General features: G+C 38.5%; 1 protein-coding gene across 2 annotated transcripts in view; it reads right to left on the minus strand.

Annotated features, from left to right (window-relative positions):
- Nucleotides 1-10,737: 10,737 nt before the first annotated feature.
- klhl3 (kelch-like family member 3) overlaps nucleotides 10,738-19,580 on the minus strand; it is a 31,596-nt gene continuing 22,753 nt past the window's right edge. For both annotated transcript variants that reach the window (XM_062039992.1, XM_062039991.1), the window contains exons 14-16: nucleotides 11,590-11,730; nucleotides 11,356-11,499; nucleotides 10,738-11,282 (exon numbers count right to left, since the gene is read on the minus strand). In XM_062039992.1, the coding sequence (XP_061895976.1) occupies nucleotides 11,254-11,282; nucleotides 11,356-11,499; nucleotides 11,590-11,730 (314 nt within the window). In that variant the 3' untranslated portion in view covers nucleotides 10,738-11,253. The remainder of the gene's footprint in view (nucleotides 11,283-11,355; nucleotides 11,500-11,589; nucleotides 11,731-19,580) is intronic.

A 19,580-nucleotide genomic window follows, 5' to 3' on the forward strand; every position in this document is an offset into this window, starting at 1 on the left:
AGATTTTGTGTTTTGTAACATGTATTTGAAAACAACAGAGTGCTCCTGTCACAGAAAGGATCTTTGACCTGCATTTTTCCACAGTACAGTGCTCCCGTCAAACAAGATCTTTGATTTGTGTTTTTTATGTATTTAAAAACAGCAGAGTGCTCCTGTCACAGAAAGGATCTTTGACCTGCATTTTTCCACAGTACAGTCCTCCCGTCAAACAAGATCTTTGATTAGTGTTTTGTAACATTTATTTAAAAACAGCATAGTGCTCCTGTCACATAAAGGATCTTTGACCTGCATTTTTCCACAGTACAGTGCTCCCATCAAACAAGATCTTTGATTTGTGTTTTGTAACATGTATTTTAAAGCAGCAGAGTGCTCCTGTCGCAGAAAGGATCTTTGACCTGCATTTTTCCACAGTACAGTGCTACCGTCAAACAAGATCTTTGATTTGTGTTTTGTGACAGGAGCACTCCACTGTATTATCCTGAATCAGATGCACCTGTGTGAGGTCGTTAGCTGCATAAAGACACCTGTACAATCAGCAAGACCCAAACATTCAGCATGGCTAAGAGCAAAGAGCTGTCCAAAGACACTAGAGACAAAATTGTACAACTCCACAAGGATGGAAAGGGCTACGGAGAAATTGCCAAGCAGCTTGGTGAAAAAAGGTCCACTGTTGGAGCAATCATTAGAAAATGGGAGAAGCTAAACATGACGGTCAATCTCAATCGGAGTGGAGCCCCATGCAAGATATCACCTGGTGGGGTCTCAATGATGCTAAGAAAGGTGAGGAATCAGCCCAGGACTACACGGCAGGACTTGGTCAATGACCTGAAAAGAGCTGGGACCACTGTTTCCATGGTCACTGTTGGTAATAACGTCATGGTTTGAAATCATGCATGGCACGGAAGGTTCCCCTGCTTAAACCAGAACATGTTAAGGCCCGTCTTAAGTTTGCCAATGACCATTTGGATGATCCAGAGGAGTCAAGGGAGAAGGTTTTGTGGACAGTGTTTTATCACATCTCCATCATAGTTTACAGACACAGGTTCACCATTAAATATGGTCTTAAGAAAACCCAAGGTAGCTCAGTGGGTAACATCAATACTGTTAACCAAGGGGTACTGGGTTCAAGTCCCACTTACAGTTTTATATCATAGTTTACTGAGACAGGTTCTCAATTAAATGTTTCATTGGGGCCCGAAAACTTTGTTCTAGAAGACCAAAGATAGCTGAAGGGTTAAACAGCTACCTCCCAATCAAAGGGTTCTGGGTTCAATCCCAGTCAGGTCACTCTACAACTACTAAATATCCACTCAGAGCAATTAATCTTTTAAATGAAAGTTTACTGAGACAGTTCTCAATTATATATGTCATTGGGGCCCGGAAATCTGGTAACAAATAGAGCAAGGATGGCTGAATGGTTAAACAGCTACCTCTCAATCAAAGGGTTCTGGGTTCAATCCCAGTCAGGTCACTCTACAACTACTAAATATCCACTCAGAGCAATTAAACTTTTAAATGAAAGTTTACTGAGACAGTTCTCAATTATATATGTCATTGGGGCCCGGAAATCTGGTAATTGTATGGCCGAGGATAGCTGAATGGTTAAACATCTAGCTCCCAACAAAGGGTTCATGGGTTCAATCCCAGTCCAAGGTCCAAGCAAGGGTGGGTAGTAGAGTTATGTGGGGGTGTATCACCTCCCCCACACAGAGTAAAGTCAAGTGGTAGCTGGTTAATTAACTTATAGTTAAAAAGGTAAGTATGAGTAATAATAATAACAAATAGTCTATAGTCCAAAAGTCAAGGGTAACCTCGGGGGTTAGCTCCTCCTCCTTGCTGAGGCTAAAGTTGGCTGGGATGGGTGGGAATAGAAAGATAAATAATTAATTCATTGTGAGTGTTGACCAATCAGCTCTCCCGGTCTGACTAATTGCAGTTGAGATAATAAAAAATAAAAAAAAACTGCAATTGATACAATAAAAAAAAAAAAAAAATTGGATAATAAAAAAATAAGATAAAAAAAAACATGTCTGTCATGTAATTGCAATTGAGATAATTACAATTGAGTTAATTGCGATAATTGGAAATGGAGATAATTAATTTTAATTATCTCAATTGAGATAATTAATTATCATAATTAATCAAGATAATTAATTATCTCAATTAAGACTATCATAATTAATCAAGATAATTAATTATCTCAATTGAGATAATTAAAATTAATTATCTCCATTTCCAATTATCGCAATTAACTCAATTGTAATTATCTCAATTGCAATTACATGACAGACATGTTTTTTTTTTATCTTATTTTTTTATTATCCAATTTTTTTTTTTTTTTTATTGTATCAATTGCAGTTTTTTTTTATTTTTTATTATCTCAACTGCAATTAGTCAGACCGGGAGAGCTGATTGGTCAACACTCACAATGAATTAATTATTTATCTTTCTATTCCCACCCATCCCAGCCAACTTTAGCCTCAGCAAGGAGGAGGAGCTAACCCCCGAGGTTACCCTTGACTTTTGGACTATAGACTATTTGTTATTATTATTACTCATACTTACCTTTTTAACTATAAGTTAATTAACCAGCTACCACTTGACTTTACTCTGTGTGGGGGAGGTGATACACCCCCACATAACTCTACTACCCACCCTTGCTTGGACCTTGGACTGGGATTGAACCCATGAACCCTTTGTTGGGAGCTAGATGTTTAACCATTCAGCTATCCTCGGCCATACAATTACCAGATTTCCGGGCCCCAATGACATATATAATTGAGAACTGTCTCAGTAAACTTTCATTTAAAAGTTTAATTGCTCTGAGTGGATATTTAGTAGTTGTAGAGTGACCTGACTGGGATTGAACCCAGAACCCTTTGATTGAGAGGTAGCTGTTTAACCATTCAGCCATCCTTGCTCTATTTGTTACCAGATTTCCGGGCCCCAATGACATATATAATTGAGAACTGTCTCAGTAAACTTTCATTTAAAAGATTAATTGCTCTGAGTGGATATTTAGTAGTTGTAGAGTGACCTGACTGGGATTGAACCCAGAACCCTTTGATTGGGAGGTAGATGTTTAACCCTTCAGCTATCTTTGGTCTTCTAGAACAAAGTTTTCGGGCCCCAATGAAACATTTAATTGAGAACCTGTCTCAGTAAACTATGATATAAAACTGTAAGTGGGACTTGAACCCAGTACCCCTTGGTTAACAGTATTGATGTTACCCACTGAGCTACCTTGGGTTTTCTTAAGACCAGATTTAATGGTGAACCTGTGTCTGTAAACTATGATGGAGATGTGATAAAACACTGTCCACAAAACTTTCTCCCATGACTCCTCTGGATCATCCAAATGGTCATTGGCAAACTTAAGACGGGCCTTAACATGTTCTGGTTGAAGCAGGGGAACCTTCCGTGCCATGCATGATTTCAAACCATGACGTTATTACCAACAGTGACCATGGAAACAGTGGTCCCAGCTCTTTTCAGGTCATTGACCAAGTCCTGCCGTGTAGTCCTGGGCTGATTCCTCACCTTTCTTAGCATCATTGAGACCCCACGAGGTGATATCTTGCATGGGGCTCCACTCCGATTGAGATTGACCGTCATGTTTAGCTTCTCCCATTTTCTAATGATTGCTCCAACAGTGGACCTTTTTTCACCAAGCTGCTTGGCAATTTCTCCGTAGCCCTTTCCATCCTTGTGGAGTTGTACAATTTTGTCTCTGGTGTCTTTGGACAGCTCTTTGCTCTTAGCCATGCTGAATGTTTGGCTCTTACTGATTGTATGGGGTGGACAGGTGTCTTTATGCAGCTAACGACCTCACACAGGTGCATCTGATTCAGGATAATACAGTGGAGTGGAGGTGTTACAAAACACTAATCAAAGATCTTGTTTGACGGGAGCACTGTACTGTGGAAAAATGCAGGTCAAAGAACCTTTCTGCGACAGGAGCACTCTGCTGTTTTTAAATACATAAAAAACATAAATCAAAGATCTTGTTTGACGGGAGAACTGTACTCAAAGATCCTTTCTGCGACAGGAACACTCTGCTGTTTTAAAATACATGTTACAAAACACAAATCAAAGATCTTGTTTGACGGGAGGACTGTACTGTGGAAAAATGCAGGTCAAAGATCCTTTCTGTGACAGGAGCACTCTGTTGTTTTCAAATACATGTTACAAAACACAAAATCTAGCTTCAAGAAGACCAAGAATAGCTTAGTGGTCAAAGCAGCTAGTGTCCAATCAAATGGGACTCGGTTCAACTCGTTTGGTAACTAGGAAAGATCCAGTCAGAGAAATTACTCTTCTATATCATAGTTTACTGAGACAGGGTCTCAATTAAATATGTCATTGGGGACGGAAATCTGGTATCAGTAAGAGCAAGGATAGCTGAATGGTTAAACAGCTACCTCCCAATCAAAGGGTTCTGGGTTCAATTCCCAGTCAAGTCACTCTGAAGCTAGTAAAGATCTAGTCAGAGGAATAAAGCTTTTGTATGATAGTTTAAAGGTTCTCAATTATATATGTCATTGGGGCCCGAAATCTGGGGATAAAAAATGCAAGGATAGCTGAATGGTTAAACAGCTAGCTCCCAATCAAAGGGTTCTGGGTTCAATCCCAGTCAGGTCACTTTAAAACTAGTAAATATTGAGTCAATTTTTTTTAATCTTTGGTCTTCTAGAACAAAGTTTTCGGTCCCCAATAAAACATTTAATTGAGAACCTGTCTCAGTAAACTATGATATAAAACTGTAAGTGGGACTTGAACCCAGTACCCCTTGGTTAACAGTATTGATGTTACCCACTGAGCTACTTTGGGTTTTCTTAAAACCAGATTTAATGGTGAACCTGTGTCTGTAAACTATGATGGAGATGTGATAAAACACTGTCCACAAAACTTTCTCCCATGACTCCTCTGGATCATCCAAATGGTCATTGGCAAACTTAAGACAGTTGAAACTAGATTTCGGGCCCCAATGACATATTTAATTGAGAACCTGTCTCACTAAATCACAATGATAGTGACACAAAACACTAACTCCCTACTGGGATTTGAACCCAGTCCCCCTTGCTTGGTGGCCAACAGTGTTAAACACTCAGCTATCCCAGGTCTTGCAGAGCTAGATTCCAGGCCCTAATGACAAATATAATCGAGGACCCGTCTTAGTGAACTACGATGGAGGTGAACCAAAACTTTGGAGATTTGTTAAGTTACTGATCAAGCAAATAGTCAATCATGACATTGCTGGTTTTACTGCTGTTGGGCAACACGCACGCACGCACGCACGCACGCACGCACGCACGCACGCACGCACGCACGCACGCACGCACGCACGCACGCACGCACGCACGCACGCACGCACGCACACACACACACACACACACACACACACACACACACACACACACACACACACACACACAGAGTACTCACAAGCAGACACAGTGTGTAGACAGAAAAGGGAGAATGGACGCATTTTGGTGTAAAAAGTAAAGATAAAGGTGAAGTTATAACACTGAAACACCCTCAGGAAGAGCTGCTTTAAGACATGGCTAGCTAGCTCGCAGCTAACATCCATCCACAGTGTTTTAGCTACTTCTAAATCACTAATCCTGGCCTCCATGGCAACAAATAAAGTAAGTTTCTTACAAGTAGCATTATCACTGGAGGACGAGGAATAGCTAAACATGCTTCACTACACACCGTAGGAGGATACAATATCTCACTGCCGTCACAATGTAAACAAATGCCATGGGTGGATCTACACCTGACATCCTCTGTAATGATACCAAGTACAAGAGCGTATCTAGTCGATATTACTATGATTACATCGATATTTTTTTATCGTCACAAAATCTTTTTTCCTTTTTTTAAAATGTATATTATGTTTATAAAGTCAGTAAATATGTCCCTGGACACATGAGGACTTTGAATATGACCAATGTATGATTCTGTAACTTCTTGGTATCAGATCGATTCCTAAATATGTGGTATCATCCAAAACTAATGTAAAGTATCAAAGAAGAGAAGAATAAGTGATTATTACATTTGAACAAAAGTGTAGATAGAAAATGTTGAAACAGAAAATAAACATTTTAACAGCAAATGAACAAGTAGATTAATAATACATTTTTACAGTTTGTCCCTCATAATGTGTACAAAATAATAGGTAGATAAATGACACAATATGTTACTGCATACATCAGCAGACTAATTAGAAGTATTTGTTTGTTTACTTACTACTAAAAGACAAGTTGTCTAGTATGTTCATTTTATTTAAGGACTAAATTACAATAATAAACATATGTTTCATGTACACTAAGATGTTTTGTTCAAATAAAGCCAATAATGCCATTTTTTTGTGGTACCCTTTTTTTTTAGAAAATACATTTTGGTACCGGCACCGGTCGAAAAATATTGGTATTGGGACAACCATTTATATATATATATATACATACATATACTACACTACACTTGATACTACAATAAGATCATAGTGTAGTACACTACACTTTGATACTACACTACGATCATAGTGTAGTACACTGCACTAGATACTACACTATGATCATAGTGTAGTACACTGCACTTGATACTACAATAATATCATAGTGTAGTACACTACGATCATAGTGTAGTACACTGCACTTGATACTACAATAACATCATAGTGTAGTACACTACGATCATACTGTAGTACACTGCACTTGATACTACAATAATATCATAGTGTAGTACACTACGATCATAGTGTAGTACACTACACTTGATACTACACTACGATCATAGTGTAGTACACTACACTTGATACTACAATAAGATCATAGTGTAGTACACTGCACTAGATACTACACTATGATCATAGTGTAGTACACTGCACTTGATACTACAATAATATCATAGTGTAGTACACTACGATCATAGTGTAGTACACTGCACTTGATACTACAATAATATCATAGTGTAGTACACTACGATCATACTGTAGTACACTGCACTTGATACTACAATAATATCATAGTGTAGTACACTACGATCATAGTGTAGTACACTACACTTGATACTACACTACGATCATAGTGTAGTACACTACACTTGATACTACAATAAGATCATAGTGTAGTACACTACACTTGATACTACACTACGATCATCAATCAATCAATGTTTATTTATATAGCCCTAAATCACAAGGGTCTCAAAGGGCTGCACAAGCCACAACGACATCCTCGGTACAGAGCCCACATACGGGCAAGGAAAACTCACCCCAGTGGGACGTCAATGTGAATGACTATGAGAAACCTTGGAGAGGACCGCATATGTGGGTAATGGGTAACCCCCCCCCCCCCCCCCCCCCCTAGGGGAGACCGAAAGCAATGGATGTCGAGTGGGTCTGACATAATATTGTGAAAGTCCAGTCCATAGTGGATCCAACATAATAGTGAGAGTCCAGTCCATAGTGGATCTAACATAATAGTGAGAGTCCAGTCCGTAGTGGATCTAACATAATAGTGAGAGTCCAGTCCATAGTGGATCTAACATAATAGTGAGAGTCCAGTCCGTAGTGGATCTAACATAATAGTGAGAGTCCAGTCCATAGTGGATCTAACATAATAGTGAGAGTCCAGTCCATAGTGGATCTAACATAATAGTGAGAGTCCAGTCCATAGTGGATCCAACATAATAGTGAGAGTCCAGTCCATAGTGGATCCAACATAATAGTGAGAGTCCAGTCCATAGTGGATCCAACATAATAGTGAGAGTCCAGTCCATAGTGGATCTAACATAATAGTGAGAGTCCAGTCCATAGTGGATCTAACATAATAGTGAGAGTCCAGTCCATAGTGGATCTAACATAATAGTGAGAGTCCAGTCCATAGTGGATCTAACATAATAGTGAGAGTCCAGTCCATAGTGGATCTAACATAATAGTGAGAGTCCAGTCCATAGTGGATCTAACATAATAGTGAGAGTCCAGTCCATAGTGGATCCAACATAATAGTGAGAGTCCAGTCCATAGTGGATCTAACATAATAGTGAGAGTCCAGTCCATAGTGGATCTAACATAATAGTGAGAGTCCAGTCCATAGTGGATCTAACATAATAGTGAGAGTCCAGTCCATAGTGGATCTAACATAATAGTGAGAGTCCAGTCCATAGTGGATCTAACATAATAGTGAGAGTCCAGTCCATAGTGGGGCCAGCAGGAAACCATCCCGAGTGGAGACGGGTCAGCAGCGCAGAGATGTCCCCAACTGATGCTCAGGCGAGCGGTCCACCCCGGGTCCCGACTCTGGACAGCCAGCACTTCATCTATGGCCACCGGACCTGTGTCCCCCCCCCCTCCACAAGAGAGAGGGGGGCAGAGGAGAAAAGAAAAGCAACGGCAGATCAACTGGTCTAAAAAGGGTGTCTATAAAAAGGGGGTCTATTTAAAGGCTAGAGTATACAAATGAGTTTTAAGATGGGACTTAAATGCTTCTACTGAGGTAGCATCTCTAACTGTTACCCACTACCATCATAGTGTAGTACACTACACTTGATACTACACTACGATCATAGTGTAGTACACTACACTATGATCATAGTGTAGTACACTACACTTGATACTACAATACGATCACAATGTGTACACTACACTTGATACTACACTACGATCATAGTGTAGTACACTACACTTGATATTACACTATGATCATAGTGGAGTAAACTACACTTGATACACACTACGATCATAATGTAGTACACTACACTTGATACACACTACGATCATAATGTAGTACACTACACTACGATCATAGTGAAGTACACTACACTTGATACTACACTACGTTCATAGTGGAGTAAACTACACTTGATACACACTACGATCATAGTGTAGTACACTACACTTGATACTACACTACGTTCATAGTGTAGTACACTACACTTGATACTACACTACGTTCATAGTGTAGTACACTACACTTGATACTACACTACGATCATAGTGTAGTACACTACACTTGATACTACACTACGATCATGGTGTATACACTACACTTGATACTACACTATGATCATAGTGTAGTACACTACACTACGATCGCAGTGTAGTACACTACACTTGATATTACACTATGATCATAGTGGAGTAAACTACACTTGATACACACTACGATCATATAGTAGTACACTACACTACGATCATAGTGGAGTAAACTACACTTGATACACACTACAATCATAGTGTAGTACACTACACTTGATACTACACTACGTTCATAGTGTAGTACACTACACTTGATACTACACTACGATCATAGTGTAGTACACTACACTTGATACTCCACTAAGATCATAGCTTTATACACTACACTTGATACTACACTACGTTCATAGTGTAGTACACTACACTTGATACTACACTACGATTATAGTGTAGTACACTACACTTGATACTACACTACGATCATGGTGTATACACTACACTTGATACTACACTATGATCATAGTGTAGTACACTACACTACGATCGCAGTGTAGTACACTACACTTGATATTACACTATGATCATAGTGGAGTAAACTACACTTGATACACACTACGATCATAATGTAGTACACTACACTTGATACACACTACGCTCATATAGTAGTACACTACACTACGATCATAGTGAAGTACACTACACTTGATACTACACTACGTTCATAGTGGAGTAAACTACACTTGATACACACTATGATCATAGTGTAGTACACTACACTTGATACTACACTACGTTCATAGTGTAGTACACTACACTTGATACTACACTACGATCATAGTGTAGTACACTACACTTGATACTCCACTAAGATCATAGCTTTATACACTACACTTGATACTACACTACGTTCATAGTGTAGTACACTACAGTTGATACTACACTACGATCATAGTGTAGTACACTACACTTGACACTAAACTAAGATCATAGCTTTATACACTACACTTGATACTACACTACGTTCATAATGTAGTACACTACACTTGATACACACTACGCTCATAATGTAGTACACTACACTTGATACTACACTACCATCATAGTGTAGTACACTACACTTGACACTAAACTAAGATCATAGCTTTATACACTACACTTGATACTACACTACGTTCATAGTGTAGTACACTACACTTGATACACACTACGCTCATAATGTAGTACACTACACTTGATACTACACTACGTTCATAGTGGAGTACACTACACTTGATACACACTACGCTCATAATGTAGTACACTACACTTGATACTACACTACGTTCATAGTGGAGTAAACTACACTTGATACACACTACGTTCATAGTGTAGTACACTACACTTGATACTACACTACGATCATAGCTTTATACACTACACTTGACACTACACTAAGATCATAGCTTTATACACTACACTTGATACTACACTACGATCATAGTGTAGTACACTACACTTGATACTACACTACGATCATAGTGTAGTACACTACACTTGATACTACACTACGATCAGTGTAGTACACTACACTTGATACTACACTAATATCATAGCTTTATACACTACACTTGATACTACACTACGATCATAGTGTTCCCGATGAACACAATAATGTGCTTTCATCAGGAGACTCCAGAATGGTCTATTTACAACCAGCAGAGGGTGCTGTTGTGCTACTACACACTTTCAGGAACTCTCAATTGGATGGATGGTCAGCTTAATAGCAGCAAAGTTAATTCTTTAACTATGCGTTTAATTCATGTCCTTCGTGTGTAGCAACAAAGTATTGAAAACATGTAAAAAAAATAATCATGAAGCACAAGGAAGAGTTTGACTGGAATAAATGCTTTGCATGTAATAAATAGATCTCAACTCTACAGTGCATTTTGACACTTTAAAAGTCAGCATTCTTAGCCGCTAATCGACGTGTTGGCACTTTGGACACATCGATCACATGACCATCAGTAGTGGTGCTTTCTGACTTAAGAATAATCTTACATTCTTCCTCAGAGCGCCGCCTGGTGGTGCATCTCCCAGCATGCACCTCTAGCAGTCTGTTGCCTGAGAGTCTGAGAAGGAAATGGTGCTCGACACCAGAGTGAGTCCATCTCTTTTGATCCTTCTCCTCAGTGTAAACGGTTACGTGATCCAGAGCCCGCCAGGATCCGTGCTGATTGGCTCGCTTCTTCTGTGGCCGCTCAAGTTTTAGACGTCCGCAGCACTTCCTGTGCTCAGAAGGGTTTGTCGATGACGGCGACGCCTGCACACGACAAAACCACCGCTAACTATTGATTTTAACCAAACAATGAAAGAGGAGGGAAGGCGAGGCATACCAGCGTAGCTCCGCCCATTGCTCATGTTGGTGGGGATGAGGCTCCACTTGTCGGTGGCCGGGTCGTAAAACTCCACGGAGGAAAGGTTGCAGGAGCCGTCATCTCCTCCGATCACGTAGAGAAGACCGTTGATGGTGCACACGCCTGCACAGTGTTACATACCACTACTTCAGTGTGTGTGTGTGTGTGTGTGTGTGTGTGTGTGTGTGTGTGTGTGTGTGTGTGTCCTCTGACCAGCGTTGCGGCGGCACATGTTCATGTCGCACACAGGCCTCCACGTGTTGTTCTGCGGCTCGTAAACCTCCACACTCTTCCTCACCAGAGGACCATCATGGCCGCCAGCTGCATACAACTGCCCACTCAGGACCCCCACACCTGTAAACACATCCCTGTAGTGAAGTGTGTATCAAGTGTAGTGTGCACCAAGTGTACTTTGTTTCAGGTTTGGTGTGTATCAAGTGTACTTTGTTTCAAGTGTATTTTGCATCAAGAGTAGTGTGCACCAAGTATGTATAGGTATATATATATGTATGTATGTATGTATATGTATATATATGTATGTATGTATATATATACCTGTATGTATGTATATGTATACATGTATGTATATGTATGTATGTATATATATATATATGTATGTATATGTATACATGTATGTATGTATGTATAAGTATATATATGTATACATTTTTATGTATATATATATATATGTATGTATATATGTGTATGTATGTATATATATATATATATGTTTTTATATATATATATATATATATATGTACAGTGTTTCCCATAAACTGCCAAGATACCTGTGGCGGTGGGGGCGTGGTCACCATGACATCATCGAGTAATTTGCATAATTTACTACAATGATATGATTTTCTCTAAAAAGGCTAAAAAAATTTATACTTACTAATTAATAATAACAGTTTAGTTTTAAACGTCCATCCATCCATCCATCCATTTTACAATATAATTACAACACTTTATGTACATATTTATATACAGATTTGAACAATAAGTTATTCACTGAAATATATTTATTAATTGTGGTTCTTACAAAAAATATATCTTATAAAATATAAAAGCTAAAATGTCTCTTAAAGCTCTGCCCCTTTAATTAGTGCATACTAAATATACAAACATACACATACTGTACATATACATTCACTGTACAAACACATACACATACTGTACATATACAAGTACATATGCATACATACACTCATGCACATAATCACATTTCATCAAACATATATTAACGTTGTTGCCCTAGGGCAGGGGTCACCAACCTTTTTGAAACCAAGAGCTACTTCTTGGGTACTGATTAATGCGAAGGGCTACCGGTTTGATACACACTTAAATAAATTGCCAGAAGTAGCCAATTTGCTCAATTTAGCTTTAACTCTATGTTATTATTAATAATTAATGATATTTATCTTTGTGGAAACACTGATCATCTTAATGATTTCTCACAATAAATATATATAGAAACAGATAAATATCAATATGCAACACTTTATTTTTATATTTTCTCTAAGTGCACATTTTTCAAATTGAACATTTTCAAATGATCACTTCTAAGACAGTCTTGTGAAATCACAATATCCCATTTTAACTAGCTAGCCACTAACATTTTTTAACAAATCATGAATTACTTTGCACCACGTTTGTACAATAACTCATGTAAAATAAAAAAGTAAACTCTCAAATTTTTAAATAAATCATGTCACACTTTGAACTTGACACCAAATCTGTTATCTGTTTCTTTGTCAGTTAGTGAAGACCAAGTCTTTAAAATATTTTCTTGGATTTTCAAATTCTATTCGAGGTTTTGTTTCTCTTAGAATTAAAAATGTTGAGCAGAGCGAGACCAGCTTGCTAGTAAATAAATAAAATTTAATAAATAGAGGCAGCTCACTAGTAAGTTCTGCTATTTGAGCTATTTTTAGAACAGGTCAGCGGGCTACTCATCTGGTCCTTACAGGTTACCTGGTGCCCGCGGGCACCGCGTTAGTGACCCCTGCCCTAGGGTAAACTGGGTAACACATGGCACACTGACAAAGCTTAACCTATTGTTACTATAACAATCTACAAGGTTAATGTAGGTTGCTTCTCTTTCTTCCCTTCCATTTTTCTGCATTCTTTCGTATCTCAAGTTATCATTACGTGCAGGTATATGTATTGTTGCATTTGAACAACTGTATTGTTGATAATAAAGGTAAAGTATTGGTATTGTTCATTATTAATAGCGCTATTTCTATTGGTATCTGTATTGCTCCATTTGTAGTGTAATAATGCTCATTGTCATTTCTGTATTGTTTTTTATTTTCGCTAACTGCTTATTTGCTATTACTTTTACCATCATATTTGTACATGTCGTATTTGCTGATGTTGCTCTATTGTTGTTGTTGTCTCTCTGTCCCCTCTTGTCCCCACAATTTCCCCATCTGTCTTCTTTTTTCTCTCTTTCTATCCCCTCCTGCTCCGGCCCGGCTGCACCAAATGATAATATAAATACATTTAATAAAGTCAAATACAAATAAGGCAACAAGAGAAGTATCCCACACTTCTCTTTTGTAAAGTAAATCTGAACAGCCGATATGGGCATCTACATCTACTATATGATTTGCCTGAGAAGCTGGACAGGACAAAAAAAAATAAAAAAAATTTAATTATTTTTTTTTAAATTTGTGGCGGACGTAATTCTTTCGTGGCGGGTCGCCACAAATAAATGAATGTGTGGGAAACACTGATGTATGTATATATATATGTGTGTATACTGTATATGTGTATATATATATATATATATATATGTATGTATATATATTTATATATATATGTGTATATATATATATATATGTATGTATATATATGTATGTATGTATATATATATATATGTGTATATATATATATATATATATATATATATATATATATATATATATATATATATATATATATATATATATATATATATATATATATATATATATATATATATATGCATTTTAATTACAGCAATGTGGTCTTCCCGCTGGGCCTTAGGCCTGTCGCACCTCCACTGGTGCATGCGGTGGACTGTGCATGGCAGGGACGTCCTCTTCCCTGAGGCAGGCCTAAACCTGACCGCATACCAGAAAAGGTTTTGCTGCAGGGTCTTCAGCTGGGGACCACCTCTCATTGATGTTTCGCCCCTTAGCCCAGAACATCTCCCGGTGGCGGGGGCGTCTCCCTGACACCCCCTGCAGCAAAACCTACTTTGATGTTGCTCCCCAAGCCTTGTCGCGTCGTTTGAGCCAGAGCCAGTGGCTAGATTTCTCTGCTATTTCTGAAAGCTCCTTGGTGGATCTGCTCAGGGTGGCTCCACGTAGTCCCAGGTCCTTGAGCAGGCGTGGTGTTGTTCTGCCCACAAAGCCTCTGGCTCCCACCTCCACCGGATACAGTCTCACCCTCCATCCACTTTCTCTGCACTCCGCGACCAGGTCTGCATACTTTGCCTTCTTTCTCTCGTAGGCAGCTTCCAGTCCCTCCTCCCATGGCACTGTCAGCTCAATCAGTACTACTGACTTCACAGCTGCAGACCACAGCACCACATCTGGTCTTAAGGTGGTGCTACATATCTCCTGTGGGAACTGGAGCTGCCTAGCCAGGTCCACTTCCATCTTCCACGCCGCCCCTGGTGTTAATACCTTGGCGGGTGGTCTCTTGCTGGAATGTGTCGCAGGTTCCCCCTGCCTTAGGAAGTGGATCCTGCATTGGCTTTGTGCTGGACTCTGGTTGTTTGCCTCCTGCCGACTTTTCTCCAGCACCTCTGCCAGCTTGCATGTATGTATATATATGTATACATATATATGTATACATATGTGTGTGTATATATGTGTGTGTATATATATACATACATATATGTATATATGTGTGTATATATTACATATATGTATATATATGTATGTATAAAAATATATATATATTAATGTGTATATATGTGTCTGTATATATATATATATATATATATATATATATATATATATATATTTACATATATATGTGTATATATTTGAATGTATATATATATATATATATATATATATATATATATATATATATATATATATATATATATATATATATATATATATATATATATATATATATTATGGGTGTAACGGTACGTGTATTTGTATCGAACCGTTTCGGTACGGGGTTCCGGTTCAATTCGAAGGTGTACCGAACGAGTTTCCACACGGACATATTAAGTAGCGTAGCGCACGTTGTGTAAACAACGCACACTGAGGCACAACACACGGCATGCTAGCAACGACCGGGCTACGACAACATATAAAAGCCAGAGCTGGAAGACCCTCCTGCCTCGTTAAGATCTCCCGTTTGGGAACACTTCGACTTTTATTAAATGTGCTTTTTTGTGTGCTACAGTTTGTATGTGTAAAGTTAAAGTTAAGTTAAAGTACGAATGATTGTCACACACACTAGGTGTAATGAAATTTGTCCTCTGCATTTGACCCATCCCCTTGATCACCCCCTGGGAGGTGAGGGGAGCAGTGGGCAGCAGTGGCGCCGCACCCGGGAATAATCTTTGGTGATTTAACCCCCAATTCCAACCCTTGATGCTGAGTGCCAAGCAGGGAAGAATGCTGGTATGAGCTTTTAAACATAACCCGTTAACTGCTGCCAATCAAATGGTGAATAAGATACTCTTTAGGGTTCATATGTTTGTAAATCTGACTGTGATGAAGTCAGTGCCTCACCAGCCATGAACCTCACCGCACGTCACTGCTTTCTACCCATGGTTTAATTCAAAACATTCCATAAGTTTTTGCTATCATATCTTACATCATATAACCTCTGTTTGTAATATTCCCATTTTTTCAGTTTGTTTAACTTTGTGACCTGGTTTCTTAAGGAACATTACTTATGTCTGTCATCAATTAAACCTGAGTTGACTGAGGCTTTCTTAGCCATGTCTCTTTCTGTCATTAAACTCCTAAGTCCATTATCAATCCATGGGGCAGACTTATTTTTGACTGCAAACTTTTTCAAAGGGGCATGCTTGTCCCCAACACTCATGTACATTAACATAAATAAATCCAGTGCGGCCTCAGGGTCTTCCTCACTGCACACCTCGTTCCATTTTAAACAGGAGATTTCATCAATAAAACACTTCATCAAATATCTTATAAGACCTTGTAAAAATAATATTCGCTTTAGGTTTAGGAACCCTTGCCTTTCTAGTGACTGCTATTATATTGTGGTCAGTAAAACCTACAGGAACCGACACTGCCTTGGAGCATTGGTCAGGAACATTTGTATAAATATGATCAATGCATGTAGCTAAAATAATACCATCACTGCCTACACCTATTCTCATGGGAGGGGCAACAATTTGGGACAGATTGCAAGCATTTAAAATGGATAGTAACTTATTTTTGTTTGTACACCCTTGTCCCAGCCAGTCAACATTCATATCCCCCAGTAAATAGATTTCTCTATTCTCATCTGATATCCTGTCAAACATCTCACATAACTCCTTCAGATACAGAGCACCAGCACTAGGAGGCCAATAGAAACAGCATACTACAATTGGTTTCAAATAAGGCAGATGGACCTGCACACAAATAGCTTCAATGCTCTCCCTCATCAAATCACTACGCACTTTGATAGATAAATGATTCTGAGCATAAATAGCCACCCCACCCCCAAACCTGTTTCTATCTTTCCTAAAAATTGAGAACCCCTCAATGGCTACAACTGAATCAGAAAAGGAATCATCAAGGTGGGTCTCAGAAATGTCAAAGATATTAATAAAATGATCTCCAACAATACACTCTACTTCCTGATACTTATTACGCAGGCTGCATACATTCACGTGAGCTAACACCAGGCCCCTGTGAAGGCCCAGCTTAATGCAGGACATAACAGTACTGGAAGTAGTCATTACACAGGCCAAACCATGATGCTAAAAACACCCACGAATGCCCATTCTAAAAAAGCCAGGGGGTAACCTTTGGGTCCCGATACAGCTGTCCATTTATGTACAGCAGGGGTGTCCAAAGTGTGCCATTTGCAGCCCGCAACTCAAGTTTTTTTGGCCCGCGGCATATTGTTGAAATAAAATAAGACAAAAAAACAACAGTAAAAATGTAAGCATAATACCATACCATACCATACCAACTTTATTTATAAAGCCCTTTAAAAACAACCACAGTTGAAGAACAAAGGGCTGTACACCACAAAGAAATAGAGGCAAAGGACAGACTAAAAAATAACATTTAAAACAGAAGTGAAATACACATTTAAAAAGCAAATACAAATTACCCTAAGAACAATTTGTTAGATAAAAAGCAGTTAAAAAGTTAAAAAACGTTAAAAAAGTTAAAAGTTAAAAACAGTTTAAAGTCTCATGCTGGGTTAAAAGCCAGTGAATAAAAATGGGTTTTAAGAAAGGTCTTAAAAATAGCCAAAGAATGGGCCTGTCTCGCATGGAGAGGGAGAGAGAGATAATAAGCAAATATGGTAGCTCATTTTAATACTAATAATTCATATGAAGCAGACACATTGTTTTGTCTGTAAATTTATGTCTGTTTTAGATAGGTTTTTTTGTTTTTTTTACAAAATAAAATATCAAAACGGCCCCCGCATGCTTTGACTCGTCAGTGTGCGGCCCTTTGTGGAAAAAGTTTGGACACCCCTGGTGTACAGCCTATCGACTGTTAGTGCCACTCTCACTTGATACACACTACACCTGAAACAAAGTACACTTGATACACACTATACCTGAAACAAAGTATAGCTTCAATGCTCTCACCTGAAACAAAGTAACTTGATACACAATATACTTGCTGCACACTATACCATTAACCGTTACATCACTGTGCATAAAACACTACACCTGAAACAAAGTACACTTGATACACACTACACTTGCTGCAGACTATACCATTAACCGTTACATCACTGTGCATAAAACACTACACCTGAAACAAAGTACACTTGATACACACTACACTTGCTGCACACTATACCATTAACCGTTACATCACTGTGCATAAAACACTACACCTGAAACAAAGTACACTTGATACACACTACACTTGCTGCACACTATACCATTAACCGTTACATCACTGTGCATAACACACTACACCTGAAAAAAAGTACACTGGATACACACTATACCTGAAACAAAGTACACTTGATACACACTACACCTGAAACAAAGTAACTTGATACAGACTACACTTGGTGCACATTCCACTTGCTGCACACTACATCTGAAACAAAGTACAGTTGATACACATTACAGCTGGAACAAAGTACACTTGATACACATTACACATGGAACAAAGTACACTTGATACACACTATACTTGGTGCACACTACACTTGATGCACACTACACTTGAAGAAAAATGGTTTGATACACACTACACCTGAAACAAAGTACACTTGATACACACTACACTCGGTGCACGCTACATATTCTGTCCCCTGCGTACGTGCCTGCACAGTGACAGATAGCTAAACACTGGTCCTTGGCGTTAAAGAGAATGATGACGTAAACGTTGAAGTAATTTAGAAGGCTGTTTACTTTTAGTCTAGGTCACAAAGTTTACACGCCAGAAGACTCTTTATATTGTGAAACAGGAAGACATACAAAATACTTTTTCTCATATGTATAAAACGTGTGATCAATGTTCACATTAAATCAAAATACATAGCAAAATTAGCAGTTCTGTTGCATACAGACTGGAATGTTAACTTTTAGCATTATCTTATATCGTGTAACAAGTATACACCATCAATGAACTGGCATAAATGTAATATATTGGATACACTTACAAACAAAGCTTCGTCAAGGCTCAACAACGATGATGCAAAGCTTCAGAGGGAAATGTTTGTAGAGCTGATTGTCTCAGACAAAAAATGGAAAAACAAGATTGCTGCTCTGACCTTTGACCTTTATCAGGTGACATTGATAGCCAATAAAAAATGGGGGCATTTCTAACTGAAATGATTTCCTTAAACCACCACTGAGGGGCACTGTGTAACATTACACTACACCTGAAACAAAGTACACTTGATACACACTACACTTGGTGCACACTACATTTGATACAAAATACACTTGATAGACACCACACCTTAAACAAAGTACACTTGATACAAAATACACGGTGCACACTACACTTGAAAGAAAATATACTTGA

The sequence above is a fragment of the Entelurus aequoreus genome, linkage group LG28 (assembly GCF_033978785.1).
Source record: "Entelurus aequoreus isolate RoL-2023_Sb linkage group LG28, RoL_Eaeq_v1.1, whole genome shotgun sequence".
Taxonomy (NCBI): domain Eukaryota; kingdom Metazoa; phylum Chordata; class Actinopteri; order Syngnathiformes; family Syngnathidae; genus Entelurus; species Entelurus aequoreus.